This window comes from Ptychodera flava, chromosome 8, assembly GCF_041260155.1.
Source record: "Ptychodera flava strain L36383 chromosome 8, AS_Pfla_20210202, whole genome shotgun sequence".
NCBI lineage: Eukaryota > Metazoa > Hemichordata > Enteropneusta > Ptychoderidae > Ptychodera > Ptychodera flava.
Genome location: NC_091935.1, coordinates 27,226,510 through 27,245,838, shown reverse-complemented (window position 1 = coordinate 27,245,838; position 19,329 = coordinate 27,226,510). Strand labels below are relative to the sequence as shown.

The 19,329-nt window shown below is 38.0% G+C and overlaps 1 protein-coding gene across 4 annotated transcripts in view; it reads left to right on the top strand.

Moving 5' to 3' along the window:
* The window catches only part of LOC139138930 (leucine-rich repeat-containing protein 7-like), a 163,547-nt gene that overhangs the window by 112,270 nt on the left and 31,948 nt on the right, over positions 1–19,329 (top strand). For all 4 annotated transcript variants that reach the window (XM_070707552.1, XM_070707551.1, XM_070707550.1 and 1 more), the window contains exons 4-5: positions 913–1,030; positions 5,161–5,239. In XM_070707552.1, the coding sequence (XP_070563653.1) occupies positions 913–1,030; positions 5,161–5,239 (197 nt within the window). The remainder of the gene's footprint in view (positions 1–912; positions 1,031–5,160; positions 5,240–19,329) is intronic.

Here is a 19,329-nt window from a genome sequence, read left to right as displayed (position 1 = left end):
TCCTCTTCCAAGTGGAGAACGGATGACACGACTCAGAGATTCGGATTGTAAATTCCGGCGTTGCTAAGTGCAGATGATAAATTGATGGATGTTTTGCCACATTTACGAGTTTTAATCTGTGTAAAATGTAAATGTTTCACAACTGTGGTGATACAATGTGAAGTATTATGGGTTAGGCAAACAGAAAATTCAAACAAGGGTACAGGGTCAGCTATATGGAAATGATCAGTGGCACTCATCACATTTTAATGTATTTTCTGATATAATCTTTCAGAAGTTTTGTAAAGCGTAGCGATTATTTTTTTTTGGTACTTTTTTAATCACCAAATTCTAAATATGGCGTCACATTTGAGTTAAATGCTGTTTTTCTTGCAGTCCAGTATAGGTTTATATTTGTGACTGTACTTTTGAACGCCGCCACGAGAGAGTTATTCAAGGCATTGACAGCCATAATACAGAGAAAGGGATGGGTTATCACGACCATAGATTGTTTATAAGGCTCATTGGCTGTACCATTTGACGTGTTTTTCCAGTACTCTAATTTGTCTATTCTTGCTCTACTTGTGAAACTGATATCAAAAGACCCTTATAGTCATCTTTTAAACACGCTGCCTGTGTGTGTATAATGTTGCTTGTCATCATTGGCCACTGAATTTCAGTCCGGATGAGCATTCATTTGTCAAAAGTAATATTGAATCCTGTCAGAAAGACTTATTCTTTTATACTTCGACAGACTTGGGGAGAAGGAAAAGGAAAATTGTTCGACAGAACTAAAGTAATAAAAATATTATCAAAACGTACAGCTATTATCTCTTTATACACAACCTGAAAAAAGGACCTAATGGAAATAGAGCTACTTTATAAGATTATACTGTCTCTATAAATTGTCTTTCTTTTCATTTTCAATCTTAGCCGCTCTTTCACTGCCAAAATCTTCGCAAGTTAGGAGCCAGTGACAATGAACTTTGTGTTCTACCACCAGCCATAGCAAGCCTGGTCAGTCTGGAGGAGCTGGATATCAGTAAAAATGGTGAGTCAAACCCACACAATGCTATCATCCCCCTTTACCTGCAAATGGATTGGTCCCATATTCATAAGTGTAGGGACCATTCCATTTCGGAGAATAAGCAATGTTTGTGTATTATGTTTCATTTTTCTTTCCAGTACATGAGTATTTTCTCTTCAGAGCAGGGTTTTCAAGATCCTTGCTTGTATAATTCCTTGGTTTTTCTCTCCAGGCATGTGGAAATTTTTTGCTACTGATTGCATTTCTATAAGAGCATCCTGATATTCTCAGAATCAATTTTCTGTAAAAATTTTCAATCCCCACCGGAGAAAAGAGTTCATGATGTGAAGTCAGGGTTATGAGACAAAATGGCTCTACATATTTCCTGTCGAAGTGGACGGCACAGTCGACAATCTACTGCGGAGATTATCCCAGCTCACAATTTAAGATGGCTGAGACGCTCTGAAATTTACTTGAAATTGCTACAAGTTTGCTTGAAATTGCAGTAATTATCTATGACTTCCAGCTTATCCAAGACTGGTGGCCATCATGACAAAAAAATGCCTTCAAAGCAGACCTTACAAACACTGTATATCATATACATCTAAATTGATATTCAGTGTATGTGAGCACTGCCATAGAGGGAATTTTCATGACAGCTACCAGTCTCACCTATACTAGAAGTCTCTGATAATTGCTATGATTTCAAGTAAAATTTCAGCAATTTTCAGTAAATTTCAAAACGTCCCAGCCATCTTAGCGGCAACCTGCGATAATTCCTGCAATAAATCAATTTTTCGCTGTTTAAAGTTGAATGCAACGGAGTACCTCTGTTGCCATGTAAACATTTCAAGTTGTAGACCGTGTTCGTGAAACATTGCCAGGCATGCTAGATTGGTTGTAGGCAGCTGTCCATGCAGAGTCATGAATTATGATGTGAAGGAGAGCCTTGTATAATCAACAGAGTCAAAAGCTGCTGTATTTCTTGCAATCAGGCTGAAGTGTCAGATAAAGTAGTTTAGGGCCCTCTTTGCCATTCACCCAATCCTATCCAATTATTGTACTACTGATATTGTAGAGGGGTACGGGTCTGCCAAGATTACTCATCAAGATAATTAGACGTTTGATTCTTTGATGGATGCAGATATTTCAAAGTTCTGTTACGGGTGCTGTAGGGAAAGTTGATCGATCCATACCAAATTATCTGTAGAGAGATTTCCTGTTACAGGTTTAGAGAGGCAGACGTAATATGAGAGAGAGAGAGAGAGAGAGAGAGAGAGAGAGAGAGAGAGAGAGAGAGAGAGAGAGAGAGACAGAGAGACAGACAGACAGACAGACAGACAGACAGACAGACACAGACAGAGACACAGACAGACAGACAGACAGACAGAGAAAGAGACAGACAGAGAGACAGACAGACAGACAGACAGACAGACAGACAGAGAAAGAGAGAGAGAGAGACAGAGAGAGACAGACAGATAGACAGAGAAAGAGAGACAGACAGAGAAAGAGAGAGACAGAGACAGAAAGAGACAGACAGACAGAGACACAGAGGAAGACAGAGTCAGAGGGGAAGAGAGAGGGAGACAGACATAGTAATAGACAGAAAAAGGAGGGATGTGAAAAGGTCCATTTATATACAAAATACATTTCATATTAACGACAATTTAGACTTCAAATGCCTTTTCATAAAATAACTTTCTGATGATCTGCATTTCTTATATTTATGAGTTTATAAATATTGATGGCTGTAAGGTTTCTGGTAGCGGCAGGCTTTAAGTTCGAAAGCTTCGTTTTATAACCGGCGTGAACTTTCAATAACCCCGCAATAACAATCTTTTATTCCTAATAAAATGTATGCAAATCCTGAATGTATTTTTCATAAAGTATAAAGCATGAACTTAGCAACTACATGAAACTATCCTTTTATCAAGATTGCCGTAAAACTGAATGAATATCTGCTTTTGTTAATAAATGTACAAAAGCAAGACAAAATGGCATTCTTGTATACCCGGTACTGTATGAATCTGTTCTCATTAGTATTCATGAGATTACCATGAACTTCATGGTCACCACACTGATGTATGCTGTTTAGGACAATTTACTGGCCGACATCTGCTTCAGGAGCCTCTGCTCAATTGAACCAATTATTTCCTAACATGTAAAACGTACTTTGCACTCACTGATAGATGGGTGAATTTCAAGTTTAGCGCCGTTTTCTCAGCCTGACTACAGACTGTGAAAGAGAGAAGTAAAATGAGAATTATTCCAAACAAAGTGAACAAGTCCTGAGTGTGATGATATGCGGGGGTGGGGGTGGAGGGGTTATCCATGTAAGCTGAAAGTCTTCTCTCGAAAATGTTGTTCAATCCAGAATAAAAAAGAGCTGAAAAATTAATGTTAGATTTAATATCAACGTTGATGCAACCTGGCTTTTGAATGACGCCGGTATGGCCAAGAGTGAGGCAGATGGACATAGGTCTGCATTTGTGAATATAAAATGATATAGGATGAGATCACATTTGGGGCCGGCTCGCAGCGATTTCGAAGCTGTTATCCAATTGGTTGGCAGAATCGTACCGTTATAATGAAATAATACAAATAAACTCCCTAAGTTGCTGTGAATAGTGACAATCGACCAATCAGATATAACCTTGCAAACACACTGCGAGTCAGCCGCACATTTGACCATTCAGTGTTAGGTAGTGTAAAAAAGTTTTTATGTGTGTATACCATGTTGGACACGGTGCACCTATGGGCAAGACAGATCCTGTGTTCAAGTAGCTATAGGCATTATCAAGCAACTGTAGATGGTTATCGGATATCAGTTATGAGGAGGTATGGAGCTGGTTTGTTCAAAGGTTGTCAATAAATTTCCAAGAGCTCAGTGCTTCAGATCAGTGGTAAATTCAGCAAATTACGCAGCCCTAGTCTGTATGTAATCACCACATCTTAAGGTGTCTACCATTGGCAACAAAATCAGCAAATCTTAGGGTGTCTACCATAGGCAAGGGAAAAAAGGTCCCCTAGGATGATGTAGAATTCAAGTATATGCATAGCATAGGTCCAGTATGCAACAGTCTTTCCTAACTGACTCCCTAGCAACATGTATGAACTGTTAGCTTATATCCCTTTCACTTCATTGTCACTGTAAAGGAGTTCACAATCAATGTGCTTAGCAAAAGAGCAGTATCAAACCATGGTGATGAAAAATTTTATTATTAAAAGAATAATTCACCGAAACAGCTGATTTTTCCCAATTTGCTAACATGTTAGCCACCAAAGCACAGTTCAAAACAAAGACTTGCACTTGAACTATAAAATGTACAAAAGCTGACTACTTATTTTACATATATGGTGTACATGAACGACAGTTTCACCTGAGTAAGCACCTTGGTTGTCTAGGGAACCAAAACAATTTCTTGATATAGCATATTCCTTATGTAATACGACACAAAATAATGTTCACCCTTCAGTAATTTCTATCGCTGTTTCCACGTTCAGCTGTTGAGTCAGATTGTAAGAAATCTACCCATTTCGTTCCGGGTGGTAAAATACAAAGTATTTGCCAATAATGCCGTATTTCATGCTGGTTATTACTCTCTTTGACAGTTATTGTAATGATGTTGAAACTAGACGTAAAACTCAGCCTGGCATTTCGACAGCTATGCTATGGATATCACACATACCCTAGAGACATTTTTTGGAAAAAGGGCTGAATACTATTGAGAAATGATATATATGCAGATCGTTCTAGTTTGTTGATAATTGTGCCCATTTTCTTTTTTCACATGATAAATGCTGGCAAAATATGAAATTTATTGTTATAGAAAAAGGAAAACAGATTTCTTTTTATCCATACTTTGGCATTTATAGTGTAGAGATCATTCAATTGAGTTATTAAAATTGAAAGTAGTTAGGATAAATAATGCCTTGTTACAACTATTTTATCAGTTTTACTGATATGAATATTTTAATATTTTCAATCTTCCAAGTTAATGTTGTTTGCTATTTGTTGGTTCATAATATTTTTATCATCGAAAACAATATTTTTAAATAACATCTGTGCTGAATAGGAATGTTACAAATATGTTGATTTGTAATCCAGCGTTGCTTACTCTGTGTCTTGTCTCTTTTACTGCTGCTCTCTCCAGGTATCGTGGAGTTGCCCGACAACATCAAATGCTGTAAGAATCTTCATATGGTTGAGCTCAGCGTAAACCCAATAGGAAAGTAAGTCAAGTGCCCCAGTCTTGTTTCAAATTTATATGACAGGGTGATCTAGTGGCCGTGTTCATTGCAGCAATCGCGCTATGCATGTGTATAGGACTTTGTGTTTGAGCACTTAGAGTGACGGTGGTTGTTCATCGTGAAATAATGGGTTTCCTCTCTTGCAAAAACCAACACATCAGGAGAAAACCTACGCCTGTAAACCTGACAGAAGTGTCACGACCTTTCATTGCAAATGTTTCCTGTGTTTTACCCGAATAGTGACGTTACTTCAAACAGCGGCAGCGGTTGCATGCGTTCTTTGGGAGTGATTTATGCCGCCAGAATCACACATCCACGCACTTTTTTTTCCACGACAGTTCAATATATTTTTTTGTAGGCTTTGTGCAAATTCAGTGTTTATACACTGAATAAAATGTGTGCGTACCAACACGTGAATGTCATCACACAAACACGCGAGCTGATGCGTGCCAAATGACGCAAATCCCCCAATTAAAAAGTTAGAAAAATTGATTTCAGTTTCGAGAGGAAATCACGAAAACACACAATCGCCGGTTTAATGAAATTTACATTTCATTTTTGCTGAGAGACCAATTGATTCGATTGATATTCTATCCCGATTCTTGCTACTAATGGTCTGTGGCGGTACTAATATGGGTCGTTTCATACACTGGGCTACATCTCTCTAATGGAAGCTGTGAAAAATAAGCTAATTAATTAATTTTTTTCAGAGATTTTTACAAAAGTAGAGAGAGTGAAGATCTCTTCAGAGTTGATGGGCTTAGTCACTGTCAATGTACTTCTTTTGTTTTACCGATATTCCACCATCACGTATTTATTGATATTTTTGGTTTTAATAGCCAGATGACACTTTCTTAGCAAAGTGTGCTTGATTGGATTATTCAAATTACGATTAACAGGAGTGGCATCAAAAAATTCAGTTTTCCGAAAGTTCATCCCGAAGCACGATACAGACCCAGGAAACAACATTCAGAAATGTTATGAAGGCAAAAATCCAGATATCAGTCACACATATATTCAAATGAGAACCTTGAGTTAGCAAGTGTGTCAGGGCTGACGTCTTTCCTGACTTGAAACTCTAATGACACAAAATTTTCACATTTCCGGCATTTTCATCAATCTTCCATAGTCGTCTTGGCACCAAACAAACAAGAATTTCCTCTGCATTGTGAAATCATTGATTAAGGTTTATGAAAAAATGTGTGAAAATTAAAGAAAGTTAACTTTACACTAGAGACGTATGAAAGCTTTTCTTTTCTGGCGTATAATAATAGTGCAAACTCAATAGATGTAATACAATAGCAACGGAAATAATTTATTATTTAAAGTTCAGGAATTTGCAGTTTATTGTAAACTTGTGTTGGAATAGTTAATAGTTGGTAGCTGTCAATTACTACGGAAAGGTATTTTTAGCCAAAGATAAATACTGAAGTTTTAACCAAGTGTTTAGTCGCATGTTGTTTTAATTTGATAGATATGTGATACCAATGAATTCAAATTATAAGTGTTACAGGCTTATTGAGAGGGGAAGTCCAAATATAGGTTAGAGGAGTGTATGGCTATATGACTTTTCCAGGGTGAGTTTCACCATGGAATATATCAAGCCAGTCAGTGGAGGTTAGCAAAAATGCAGCAGTGTGGTATGGATGTTAACTTCTCAAATGAATTATGGACAAAGGTTTGAAGATTGTGTGTTGAAGGAAGAGTTTTTGTGAAGATTTTCTGTCTTCCTGTTCTAAAAGCATAGACAATAGCAAGAACAATGTTGACGTTGAAAGATAGAATGCTATGAATTAGTCTGTGATACTTCACAGAAAGACCCAAAATTTTTGTTTTTGGTCTAAAAATATACCAAACAATGCCAATCAGTGTGAATATGCTTGATACAAATCTTCAGATGTTGTATTTTTGCGAAACTGGGGTTTCCAATCTCATGTAAATCAGATATAGGGAGGGTCTCTTGTATAGAGAGTAACTAGCAGCTCAGTGGAAATCCTCAAAGAACAAGCAGAGGTTGAAAATTCGCCATCTCTACATTTACTTTCATTCAGCTTGTATCAGCTATCTCAAAAATACACATGTTACTTGATGATTTCAATAAAATGTAAGTTAAAAAATGTAAATCTCTGAGTCACTCCCACACAGATTGAAAATACATGTGAGTGAACAAATATTTTCAAAACTGTAAACAGAGCACTACTTGATAAAGCATAAATCAGTCTTTCATTTCCAAGCATGTGTACTTTAGTGAAAGTTAGCGTCAGAGCGGCAAGTGCGACACTGAGGTCAAGACAACATTTGCATGAACCTGTACGTGCAGATACCTAAAGTGTTGTTTATTAAGGCAATGAACATGACATTTTACATGTTGCATTCAAGGTGAAGTACATTCAAGTGGGTCGAACCGAGGGCATTTGCAGATAGTGTTAATTTCTAAACTGTGCCATACAAATGAAATAAACAGTTGACGACGACGTTGAAGGGTGTAAAAATGAAACGGTGTGACACTGTCATCCTGTGTATTGATGAATTTATGATTTATTAACTTGGGCCCAGAGTGAAAAGTTTCTGTATCAGACAAATTAAGACTAATTGAGCAAAGCCGTGAGCTGTTTATCATGCATGTAGATTTATTAATGACTTACAGGCTTCGGTTTAAAACTGAATTTATCAGCGATGTTGACGCCGCCAAGTATTGATGAGTAAATTGTTTTCTTGCAAATGACAAATGACAAGGTACGTGTGTTGGAAATTTTCATACCAAATTACCAGAAGTATTCTGTTTGTTGTGATGGGCCAACAAACTTTTTTTAACTGACCTAGGGGAGCTATGAGCTTGAAGTTTCAGTTCGGTTCAGGTTAGACTGCATCAAAATGTGCAACACAATCTTGGCAGTTCACGATGTATAGGTTTCATGGATATGGCAAAAATTGGAAATGTTTTCATGTTAGGCTCACAATCACCGAGCCCGGCTCCCTGTGACAGACGGCTGATAAAAGCAATAAAATTTCAAATTGGCATGTAGTTTACTCGCAACTGTATGCTGGAAATCTTGTTGACACGTGTTGGCTGAGGAATTTATGTACTGCTGCAGTACTGCATCATGGGTCCAGAGACAAATTGCGAACTTTGAATTTTCTCCCCTGATATCTGTTTCCATTTTATTAGATGGCAGTGGCTGTATATTATCATCCCAAATTTTAAGAGCTGTACAGGCTGTTAAATTCACAAATTAATAAATTTTATCGAATGGAATGATGACTGAATTCATTAACTCCCTTTCTCATAAACTGAAAACGTCTAGAACCGAGAGGGCAAGTTTCATGCAGATCCTTGGGAGCTTCAATTTTCATTTGGAGGAAGAATTGTGGGCAGGTGATGTTATGAACCCAGTGTGGTTTTTATGGTACACTGTCATGCACTCTGAGTCTCAATCAATTAGGCAGCAGCCATGGTTTGAATGTCAATTTGAACACTAATATTAGCTTTTGATTTTACTGCCCAAGCCTTTTATGAGCCCGCCATCAAGCCGCAGTGATATTCATGGCAAATGAGGCATTCTGATACGAGGGCTACAAAACGCATGTAAATGTTCCATAAAGCCCTGAACGAGCAAAAAGTCCCATTGCAGGCATCATCTCCGGAATCCTGAATGCTTTTAATCTCGAAAGATGTTCAGCAGTAAAATTTTACATCCTCACATATTTTTTTTTTCAATGCATGATTTTTATCTGTAATTTCACATTTTCCAGTCAATTCTATGCGTCATTGAGCGGCAAACAGCTTTCGCTGGTTAGGGCAGCATGCTCTTTTGTTCATCCAGCTTTTCCTATTTTATTGGAGCGGTAAAAAGCGTATCAGACGGGGGTAAATTTGCAGACACAATGGGTAAGAGTGAAATCGTTGTGTACGGACAATACCATTAGAAATAAATATGTGCATATGTTTCCTGAATTTGGAGTTTTGAGTCACGACCCCTGCTGTATTTTCATGCAGAGTTTATAATCTCATGTCTGCATATAACGTGTGTGTTCTTTTTAACTCCAGAGTTCGGCGGATCAAAAGGAAAGCTGGAACATTTCATTAGATTTTGGTTGTGATCACAGAACACATGTTGACTGTATTACAGTTATTAATCCGTAAAGTGGTCTCTAAGAATCAGAGGTCATGCACACACTCGTGTTCAATCTGCCTGTCATTCAGGCTGTTGTCAATTTCAACAAAGGCGTTCACAGTCTTATTGTATATAAAAACCAGCAAACTTTAGCTTCAGATTTTTTCACACCATAAAAGTTTGGAGTGAAAAAAATGTAGGAAATGATGACACTCTCTGAGTATTTCCTGCTCACACTGTCATTCTGATTGTCAGATTGATAGTCAATTTTGGCAAACTGTCAAAAGGTTTGCGAATTGTCATGCTTCCTCCATTTTTCAGTGTGGCCATGGATACAATCAAAAGTCACAGGCAGTTAGCTTTGAATTTCAACACAAGACATGTAATACCTTTTCTGATTCAGTTTTGTAATTTGGAGCGAAGTCACAATAATGATTATTGTGACAGAAAGAAACTTTCTCATTACTCCAATATGTAGGAAACTGTCTGTGTAAAACTTAAATCTTCTTGTTTTACTAGGCAAAGGCATTCTTACAAGTTAGGTCATAATTTCTGCCCTGTCACGTTCTGCAAAAATTGACGAAAGCCGTTCCAAAATTGATGAAGGAGGTCCCAGCAAAGAGGCAAATTGTTTATGATGATAAGACAGGCGCAAAGACCTATCAGGCAAAATCTCTGTGATATCGTACAGATCTCAGATTCCATATTTTGTTTACATCATCATACTTTTTCAACTCGTAGATGTTTGGAGCAAGAAATGAGATTAAAAATCTGAGCAACCATAACAGCGATTGCTGGAAAGTTCATTATCTCTTGAGAGAAATTGTAATCATCTTCAATCATCTGTTCATCATACCGTACAATACACTGTGAAATTTCCTTGTAGAGATACAATTCATGAAAAGATATGAAAATTATTGTGCTGCTATTGCAGCAACGGAAGTCAAGGAGAGAAAATTCTATTTGGCAAATTACATGTCAAGTAGCAAAAGCAGACTAAAGTTCTATTCAAATGTGTGCATGCAATTTTCCCAAGAGCGGTGTTTAGTCACGCAAATGCTCACAAGGCACAGGGGTGAGAAAAATTCAGCTCCCAAGACCAGCGTTTTAGACTAATTCCATCGTGAAAGTTCAAGTATTCAACATATTGTCACTGAAATTGCCAATCTGAACTCCGTGATTGAAGTTTTCAGTTGACTTAATAGACATGAAAGCCTGTCACACATACAGACACACACACAAATGTGTTGCAGCAACCGCTGTGCAGCAAGCTGCAAACATTGTGAAAGTCGTGCTTCAAATTAAACAGAAAAACTACAATTCTCAGTCTGCTGGTCATGATAACATCCACACCGTGTTATTTCGCACCACAGCGTACTTTTTTTTTTCACTTCTCCAACAATCGCAATTCATCCCAGGTATGTCAGTAGGTCGCTGACGTGTAGATTGGATCGGCGAATTTCATTAGCTTTCTCAGTCAGAGCATACGTTGGTATTGTGTCTCGTGTATACGGCAAATGCAGATAACAAGGCACTTCAAACGCCGCCGACAAACCAAATAGAGAAAAAAACATCAGATAAAATTTGAAACGTGCGTACGGATATGCCAGTGAAACCATCTTGATCTGAGGGGGTACTTAATTTGAGAAAATTAAATTTTTAATCCCACTAATCCGAGGCCTGTCAATCATATCAAAAAGGAGATAGGAGAATTATTTTTTTTAAAGTATGCATTTTAAAAGTAATGTGCAAAATCCGGTCTGTGCGTTGAATGACAATAAAGTTAGACATCCGTAAAAGTTCCTGCGGCATTAAAATCATCCTTCAAAACTCGGATTTTTAGTTTTATGAATTCGTAGATTATGAAAACAGCTTTTTGATTCGAAAACTAGGCAACGCATTTCTTTGAACAAAAGCGTACAGTTTATGACGAGAACAAAGTCCTTTCACATGGAAATAGGATTTCGATAAATATGAAATGAGAGAGTCTTCTTCCTGATCTTTCAAAGGGTAATTCAGATTCTGATTCAGACAATGTAGAAATATTAATTTTTTCAAACCATCGTACTTTACATTTGCTTTCCTTTATTTCCTTATCATAGGATCATATGTTTAGAAGTAAATGATAGACTCAGAGTGCGTCAATTTTTAATAAGACTCTGGAAGAACTTACCAGCTGTTCATAAAATTCCGTTTAAAACTGTTTTGAAATGAAACTGTTGTCGGAGATCTACTACTCTGTGATTTCTGAGTTGATGCATGGACAAGAAGTCAATACAGTTTTCCACTGGAGTAGAGACCTAAGGACCAACGGACATTGTAATCCTGATTGTTATCAGCGCCGACACACAGTATGGAGTTAATTGAATTTTGCAGCAAATGCAGAAGAGGGTAGCAAATTTATGAGGGAAAAAATTGGAATTAAAGAATAAATGGATGAGTTTGAAGTGCCACTGAGGGCTGACCCTTTGTTTAGGGGTTGACCCGGCTATGTATCGTACCAAATTGTATTGTGAAAGGTAATTAACCCTGGTGTTTACGTCAATGATTTCCCCCCTTGCTTTCGTTTTGACCTTTGTTGCACCAGAGAATGATCTAGCGTCTGCTGCTTCCGTCTGAGCGTGCTCAGAGTCTCCAAGAATAAAGGAAGCTATTAGACAGGGAAGTATTTCCAGTCAAAGTCAAAGACTCCAGGGAGACAACGGCAAGAAAAGAGCAATTTTGCGGCATTTATCGAAATAAATGGATGTATTTTCTTTGTTGCTGGTCTGTGTCTGTACATCCGCAGAGCTGTGTTCCTGGGGTCTTTTTTTCTGAGCGGTCTGTGATTCATGCATTCTCAGTTATAGTTTGATGTTGCTGCTGTGATTGCGAAACACGGATACGATTGACACATTGTGCGCGTTGTGCGGAGAAACATCGTCATAAAAGGGCATCGGTGTTAACGGAAATGTTCTCCTCCAAGGGGAACACAAGACGGATGATGAAGGGGGTGTGATTGTGATGTCATGCGTAATTCATCCCTCCGCAGAGTCACTTTTCTTTTCATCGGCGCTACTCAAAAGTTCCTTTCCCATCTTAGAGGTGTCAATGCGCTACCCTGAAGACACGATATTTTTTGTAACAACGCACCTTTTTGTTCCTGATTTGATGCATTGGGTAATCTGGACTCAAACACTACTACAAAAGCCAAAAAAAAAAAATTGAAATCTTTCTTGAAGCTTCCCAATTGATTCATGCGTTGCCTCTGCAACAATCACTTTGTTTTTGACTTTCCAGCGCGATAGCCATCTAGCATAACACCTTTTTAGCGTGTTGTCATTTTATTCATGGGGAAAAGAACTGAAAGCTCTGCTCAGTTTCCACCCAGGGGAGAATCTGCAAATCTGATTGTGATATCCAGGTCTCTACGATGACTTCTCTTGAATTATCTCCTGACTTTCTAGTGTGCTTCAGTTTTCAAGTCATTGCACAAAAATGATATATTATTCACATATTCCACAGTATCAGGAGAGTTTACGTAATATATATATATATATATATATATATATATATATATATATATATACCGGTATATATATATTTATTATACCTACACATTTACATTGTCTCTACTCACCTACACAATTATGGCAATATTCTACACAATCTGAGTTCAGAGTTTGTTTTAAGGTAGATCGTGTGTCAGGGACAGATATTCAGACTCTCAAACTTTTACAATTCTTTTCTGATCCACCACTTGTGGGGGCTCATTTTGAAGCTCATGGAGAAAGAAACACTTTCATCGTATTTGGAAAATCAAAAATGTTTTTGTTTTTTCTCCATAGAGTTAACACAGGGTTGGCGGCCATTTTGGATTTCAAATATCAGTAAATCTTGGGTAATTTGTTTCTCCAGTACTAAAATTTGCACAGTGAGCCCTGATTTTTATTCTTGATTTTGAAAGAGACAATTCAAAGATTCCTTAAGGAAAGTTTGAGCAAAAGTTTAAGTCTTTCAATCTCGAGGTGCATACTACCTTAATACAGCAGTTTGTTGCTGCAGTCAATGAAATGTGTTAATGGAGTGAAAGCATATGGCAGTGAGCTTGCATTAGTGACAGTCAAGATCTACTTAATGTTATGTCCATACTTTGTCTCGGTAGCATTTGTGCTTTGTAATTGACCCACAAAAAATTTAGAAGCTGTCTAGTAGATCAGGTGGAACGTCACGGCCTGGTGTTCAGCTGTAGGGGAGGGAACCATGCACAGGGACCTGGTCCTCTTCAGTGGTGATGATTCACATGTTGTGATGCTGAGGAGGTGGAGGAGGAGGTGTCAAGGAGGGGAAGTGTCCCCTCTCGGAGTCCTGATGGGAGGAGGGAGAGGTGCACGCAGGAAATTCTGGAGTTCATTACGACTTTTCACACCGTTGCTTTGAGTAGGATAGTGAGGGTTTGAGTGGGTAAATCATCCTGATTTCACAACGATGTGTCGTGCCGGTTTTAGTGTCAAGAGGAAAAGGATTGTACATGGCAATGATGATTCCATTCTCAGTGTTTTTTGAGATGCAGAGGTGTTAGGTGTGAAACTTTACCGCTCCAACGCTAATGAGTATTGATCCAGTGTGAAGAAGTGATTTCTCTGGCCATCCATCTTTTCACAACAAACTAATGTGAGGCGGCCTTCAGAAGGAAAAAGAGTCAATAACAAAGAGAGACAAATGAACCCATCTGGGTGTTGAAGTAATGTCCCTTGTCCTTCCAGATTACTGTGTGCACTCAAATGTTTATATGTATAGAATTTAATCTGTCGTCTTGTTGTGTGTGGGTGTATCATTGTACAAATGACCAGCCCGGACCAAATAGAACAATTACATTCATATTCGGTGAGAGCATCCCAGTCCATTATAAGAAAACCATCTGGCATGATTATAGATGACCAGAGTACGTGGCTATTAATGCCTTCATTGCACTCCGTAGTCAATCCCTCACTCTTACATTAACTAAAAGTGCCATTAAGACACCCATTTTGTGAGTCTTCTTAAGCTGTACAAGCCTCTGTTCAGTCTTCAGCCAAACCGAATATGATTGGTCCCTCATCAGATTTGTATCTCATCACGTGACATATATTATCCAATCAAAGCTGGCTGTATAGTATCATCAAATGATAAACTGTGTTTGGTGTAAAGTGTGGACCACACGGGGAGTTAACATCCCTATCTTAAAATGGGGTTTAACCTTACAGCCTTATATTCCTTCCCTCAACACTTTTCAAGACCATCATATTTTCCCTAAAGTGCACTATTATTCCTCGTGCTAGTTGACCAGGTCGCTCTTTGTCTTATCAGATTGCAGGGAAAATTTATTGGTTCTGTGAAATCTTTCTTGTGAGCATCTTAAAGGTTTTATTTCTAAGACGTGCCAAGAAGAAGAGTGTGGACGTACTTTCACTATGTGATTAATGCCTGGGCCAGTGATTTACAGTGACAGCGCGCACACCTTTAACGAGTCCCTCTGGGTGAAATGGTGATGATGATGGGCTTATGTCTTCTTGAGTTGTCTGTTTCCTGCCTTGGTGGAGCCAGATATGTGTCTTCAAGATGACAAAGAATCTTCTGCTGTGTGAGTGAAATTGTTGGCGTTGACTACATGGTGTCTTGAGTCTTGATACTGTGCTAATCAAATAACAGAGATGCCTTTGAGTGAACAAATATTGTGTTGCCTCCTCCCTCCCCACTAGCAAAAAAATAGAAACAGCTTACGAAAACAGAACATTTTCAATTCACTTGTTTCATGGATTGCTCTAGTGATCACGATAGGAGAGAAAAAAATTCCAACCATTGTAGTTGAGAGATGAAACCCTCCATGTAATTGGCCCTCAAAAAAATAAAGGAGTCTGTGAAGCAAAATGAGGATTTAACACGATCCACGATTTTGATTCAATCGAAAATCCTGCCATTTCTAGTGTTCACTTTGTTGCCTGGTCCTTACCCTTGAACTCACTGAGTGATGCGGCGTCAAAATGTCTTTGAAAGCAAGTTTTTGTCAAGTTCGCATGGTGACCCCAATTTTTATTCTGTGAATGGCAGGTGGTGTAAAATTTCATTAAAGGAAAGTTTGAACAAAAGTTTAAAACTTTCATTTTGATGCATGTACATCTTAATGAGATCTTGTACTCACAGTGTCTGGCGTGAACATGCTTTCATAGGTTTAGAACACAAGCACTTTGCTCTTGGCAAAACAGATTACTAGCGAGTTGACCAAAACATGTATCATAGTGTGGTTGATATTGGCAAATCCAGATTCTCTGTACGTTATTATCGATTCCCAGTTGGGCGACACCGGACAAGCTGATAAGTTGGAGACACTTGTTTGAGTAATTTGACACAATTGAATGTGGTAGGTCAGTGTTTTAGGTCAAGTCAATGGTTGTTGGTCATCCAGTTGGACAATCTGGGTCAGAGCCTATAGTGATGGCGTACTGTAAGGTTTTTTGGTTTAATATACGTATGTAAAAAGTAGTAATTAGTTGACCATTGCAAGTATTACATTCAATTAACAAAAAAATGACTACCCCGTAGTGCTTGTTCCAATAGGAACGGACGTCAGGTTGGCAAACGTCATATTGTCTACACCAGCCCTGGACAACTGTAGGACTCTTGGGTTTTGACTAAGCGGTACTAGCATGATCCTTAATCCCACAGTTGAACATGCTTGAGTGCACATCATGCTGCAACATGACAGACTTGTCCGACAGATTTAAGCACAGAAACTCCACACACACACACTGGGATGAGACTGAAGATTTCATGTAGTTAAGGCTGACATGTGCGAGCATGTGACAGCTGCCTTGAACTTTGATTGGCTCAGATGTTGACCTTTGCCTTCGGTCAGTATTGTAACCATCCTGGGGAGCCAGAGCTCTTATTTCTGTTCCACAACGCTTCGCAGAAATCAAGTAGTCATGCACAGAGTTCAGCTTTGCTTGAAATGAGCTCACGCAATTTTTTTTTGCAGACAAGATTCTCCAAAGAAATCCAGTCATGATTGATGCAAATCGGGAAGTTGTCAGATTGTTTCGGTAAACTTAAATGTCCGTAAAAACGCATGATAGATTACAGTCGGTAAATTAGGTCCGTAATTGACTATTAAGTGACTGAAAAGACTTCTTTGACGTTTTTATTGTCAAGCAAAAATAACATAGAGAGCTCTTAGGTAGATGGAACTGATGTTAATATTTTAGATTTAATGGAAGGGGGCAATTAGATATTTATGAATAAAAGACAAAAATAACTGGCATTATGGTCTCATGTGTGAAAAGCTGAAGAATAAAAGATGGCTAACCAACTCCAATTTAATATTGCAAAACACCGGTTGAGGTAGCTCTGAGCCTCAGGGTAGAAAAGAAACTACAAACTCAAATTTGAAAATTTTTTGCTAAATTTATACATTTGTAGATTAATTGCCCACTTTCAACAACTCACCTGTTAGTTTATACAACCACAATTATTCCAAACTCCTTCTATAGCCACTATGGTGTGTGGTTCAGCTGTTTAATTGAAATGGCGTGCTTTGTTTCATATCGACGAAACAAGGGTGTGAAGGTTCAAGGTTTTAAATTTTAATGAAGTTCAGGTGGTCATGCAAGGGATCGTTGAAGATAAATTTATTACATAGAGTTGCTACGTGAACAGGCCACTGTTTTCTTCCCAAAGCAATGCATGGTCTGCCAATTTTCCCAGGTTGGGAATCAGGAAGAAAAGATGACAGGGTGTGGTGGAAATGATTTCCAGTTAATTGAGAGTGACAACCACCAATACGTGTATTTTATGCCATGAAGTCCATTTACTGACCCTTTAATGTTTGTATGCGTATCCTGCAATCACGGCAGACTAGCCTACACGGTATTCTAAATTAGATATTCACATAAACCTTACAATTGACTTTGATAACATCAAATCAGATTTTTAATGGCCCCCGATATAAGTCCAGAACTCAGAATCTCAGCTCCTTTGTCTTAGTGAATAATTTCCCCATTGGAAATAGATTCATATGGTGCCTGCAGTGAAGTATATTTTTTGATTTCCTCAAATTGATGTCGGGACTCTTTCCCCCCGCCGGTGCAAATCATTCATTAAAATAATGTTTATAACCATCAGTGGATCTTGGCGTCTGCAAAATGCCGAGAGACTGGGGCTTGACACGATGTGGGCTCCATTTAAGATAAGCTTCAGGATGGCGCCTGTGTTTATCCATGCTTCATTTGATATTATTTCCCCGATGGTGTACAGCTAGTCCTCGACAAAAACGGCAATATCAGCCTCTGCATGTGAATGAACCATGAGCCAACTCAACACAATTATATATTGACAATCTCATATATTGTTAGGGCTTTGACCTGCTCCCCCTACGTTTTTGCAGTGAATGGAATCTACCTATTGTGTTCTATACCGTCACTAGAATCAGTCACAGGAAATAAGGGATTGATACCCTTTAATTTTCTCCCCCGTACATTAACACACTATATGATCTTTGCAATTTAGTAGTAAAAGAATATATATTATTATCTCTGCTGGGAATTATGTTTTCAAGGAACATTAATTATGCAGATAGTTTGAAAACTATTAACCCTCTGAGTCCTTTGATTTTTCTCACCAAAATTTTATTGCAACATTTTACCATTTTTTATGAACTTTTCTGTAATTTTTTCGATAATTTTGGCCCAAATGGATATCACATTTCATTGGCTAAAGCTTTTCATCAAAATTTTGGCAAAAATCTGAAAAATATTGACTGGGCTATGTTTTATGAAGGCGACAAAAATTGACTTTGGCGCTCAAACTATTAAACAGCTTTTGAGAAGATATAAACAATGAAAACTTGTGATTACTACACAGGATTCTGAGTGTGTAGCCTATGATATAAGCTTCAACAGTCTGCGAATGAATCTCATAGACAACTCTTCCATCACATACAGTGGGAATGCTCAAGAGACAATTGCTGTAACTTTTGATAATAATTTTCTGTATTGTTTTTGCAATAAATACAAAGGATTTTATACAATATACAATGTTAACTGTTGACAAATGGATTATAATCCAGATTAAAATTAAGCTGTCAACAAAAACATAAGATGTGATACACACACAGGCTGTGTTAACACACAGAACAATGTCGATATTATATGGGGATTAGAAGGAACTGTTACTGTATTTTACAAACAAGCTACAAATGAAGAAAATTCAAGAAAAGTTTAACCATTTGAGCTTTTTTAGCTCACATTTGGTGTACCAATGTGAGGTTATCGTATAAGCTGAATCAGTTCATTTGCATCTGATTTGCATGTCTGTATGTCTGTATATTTGTGGGTATGTGCGGATGTATGTCCGTCACACACAAAGGCTCCCATACCGCCAAAGCTACCATCTCAGTATTTGGTGTACAGGTAGATGCAGGGGTTGAGATGTGAATTTGTTCAAATGAACACATCAGTGTCAAAATGTGCAAATGAGGTGAGAAAAAGTGAAATCTGCAAATGTGCAGGAGGCATGCCAGTGAGAAACAGGCAAACTCCACTGATCTTGACTCATTTCCTGTCATTGTTTATGAACTGTTACATATTAACAGACCAGCTGCAACCATAGACAGTAGATGGGGAAGACCGTTTATACTAAACTAAGAGGGGCTTGTTTCTGCTATGCATGTTGCTAAAGTTGACCTCCAGTACCTAAAGTTAGACCTTAATTACTTTTGTCATTCTTGTTTATCTGGTTTAAATATTTCTTGTTGTTTTTCTGGTTGTACTGTGCAGAAATCATTGCCATAACATCAACGTAGAATTTTCCTCCACTGAACAGATAGAAACAACATTTATTGTTGATCATTGGTAACCCATACTGGTATATACCAATTCTGATCAAATTTGAGCGACACCGTATAATTGCGGTATTTTTCCATTTGAGTTGGTTATTTTCTCA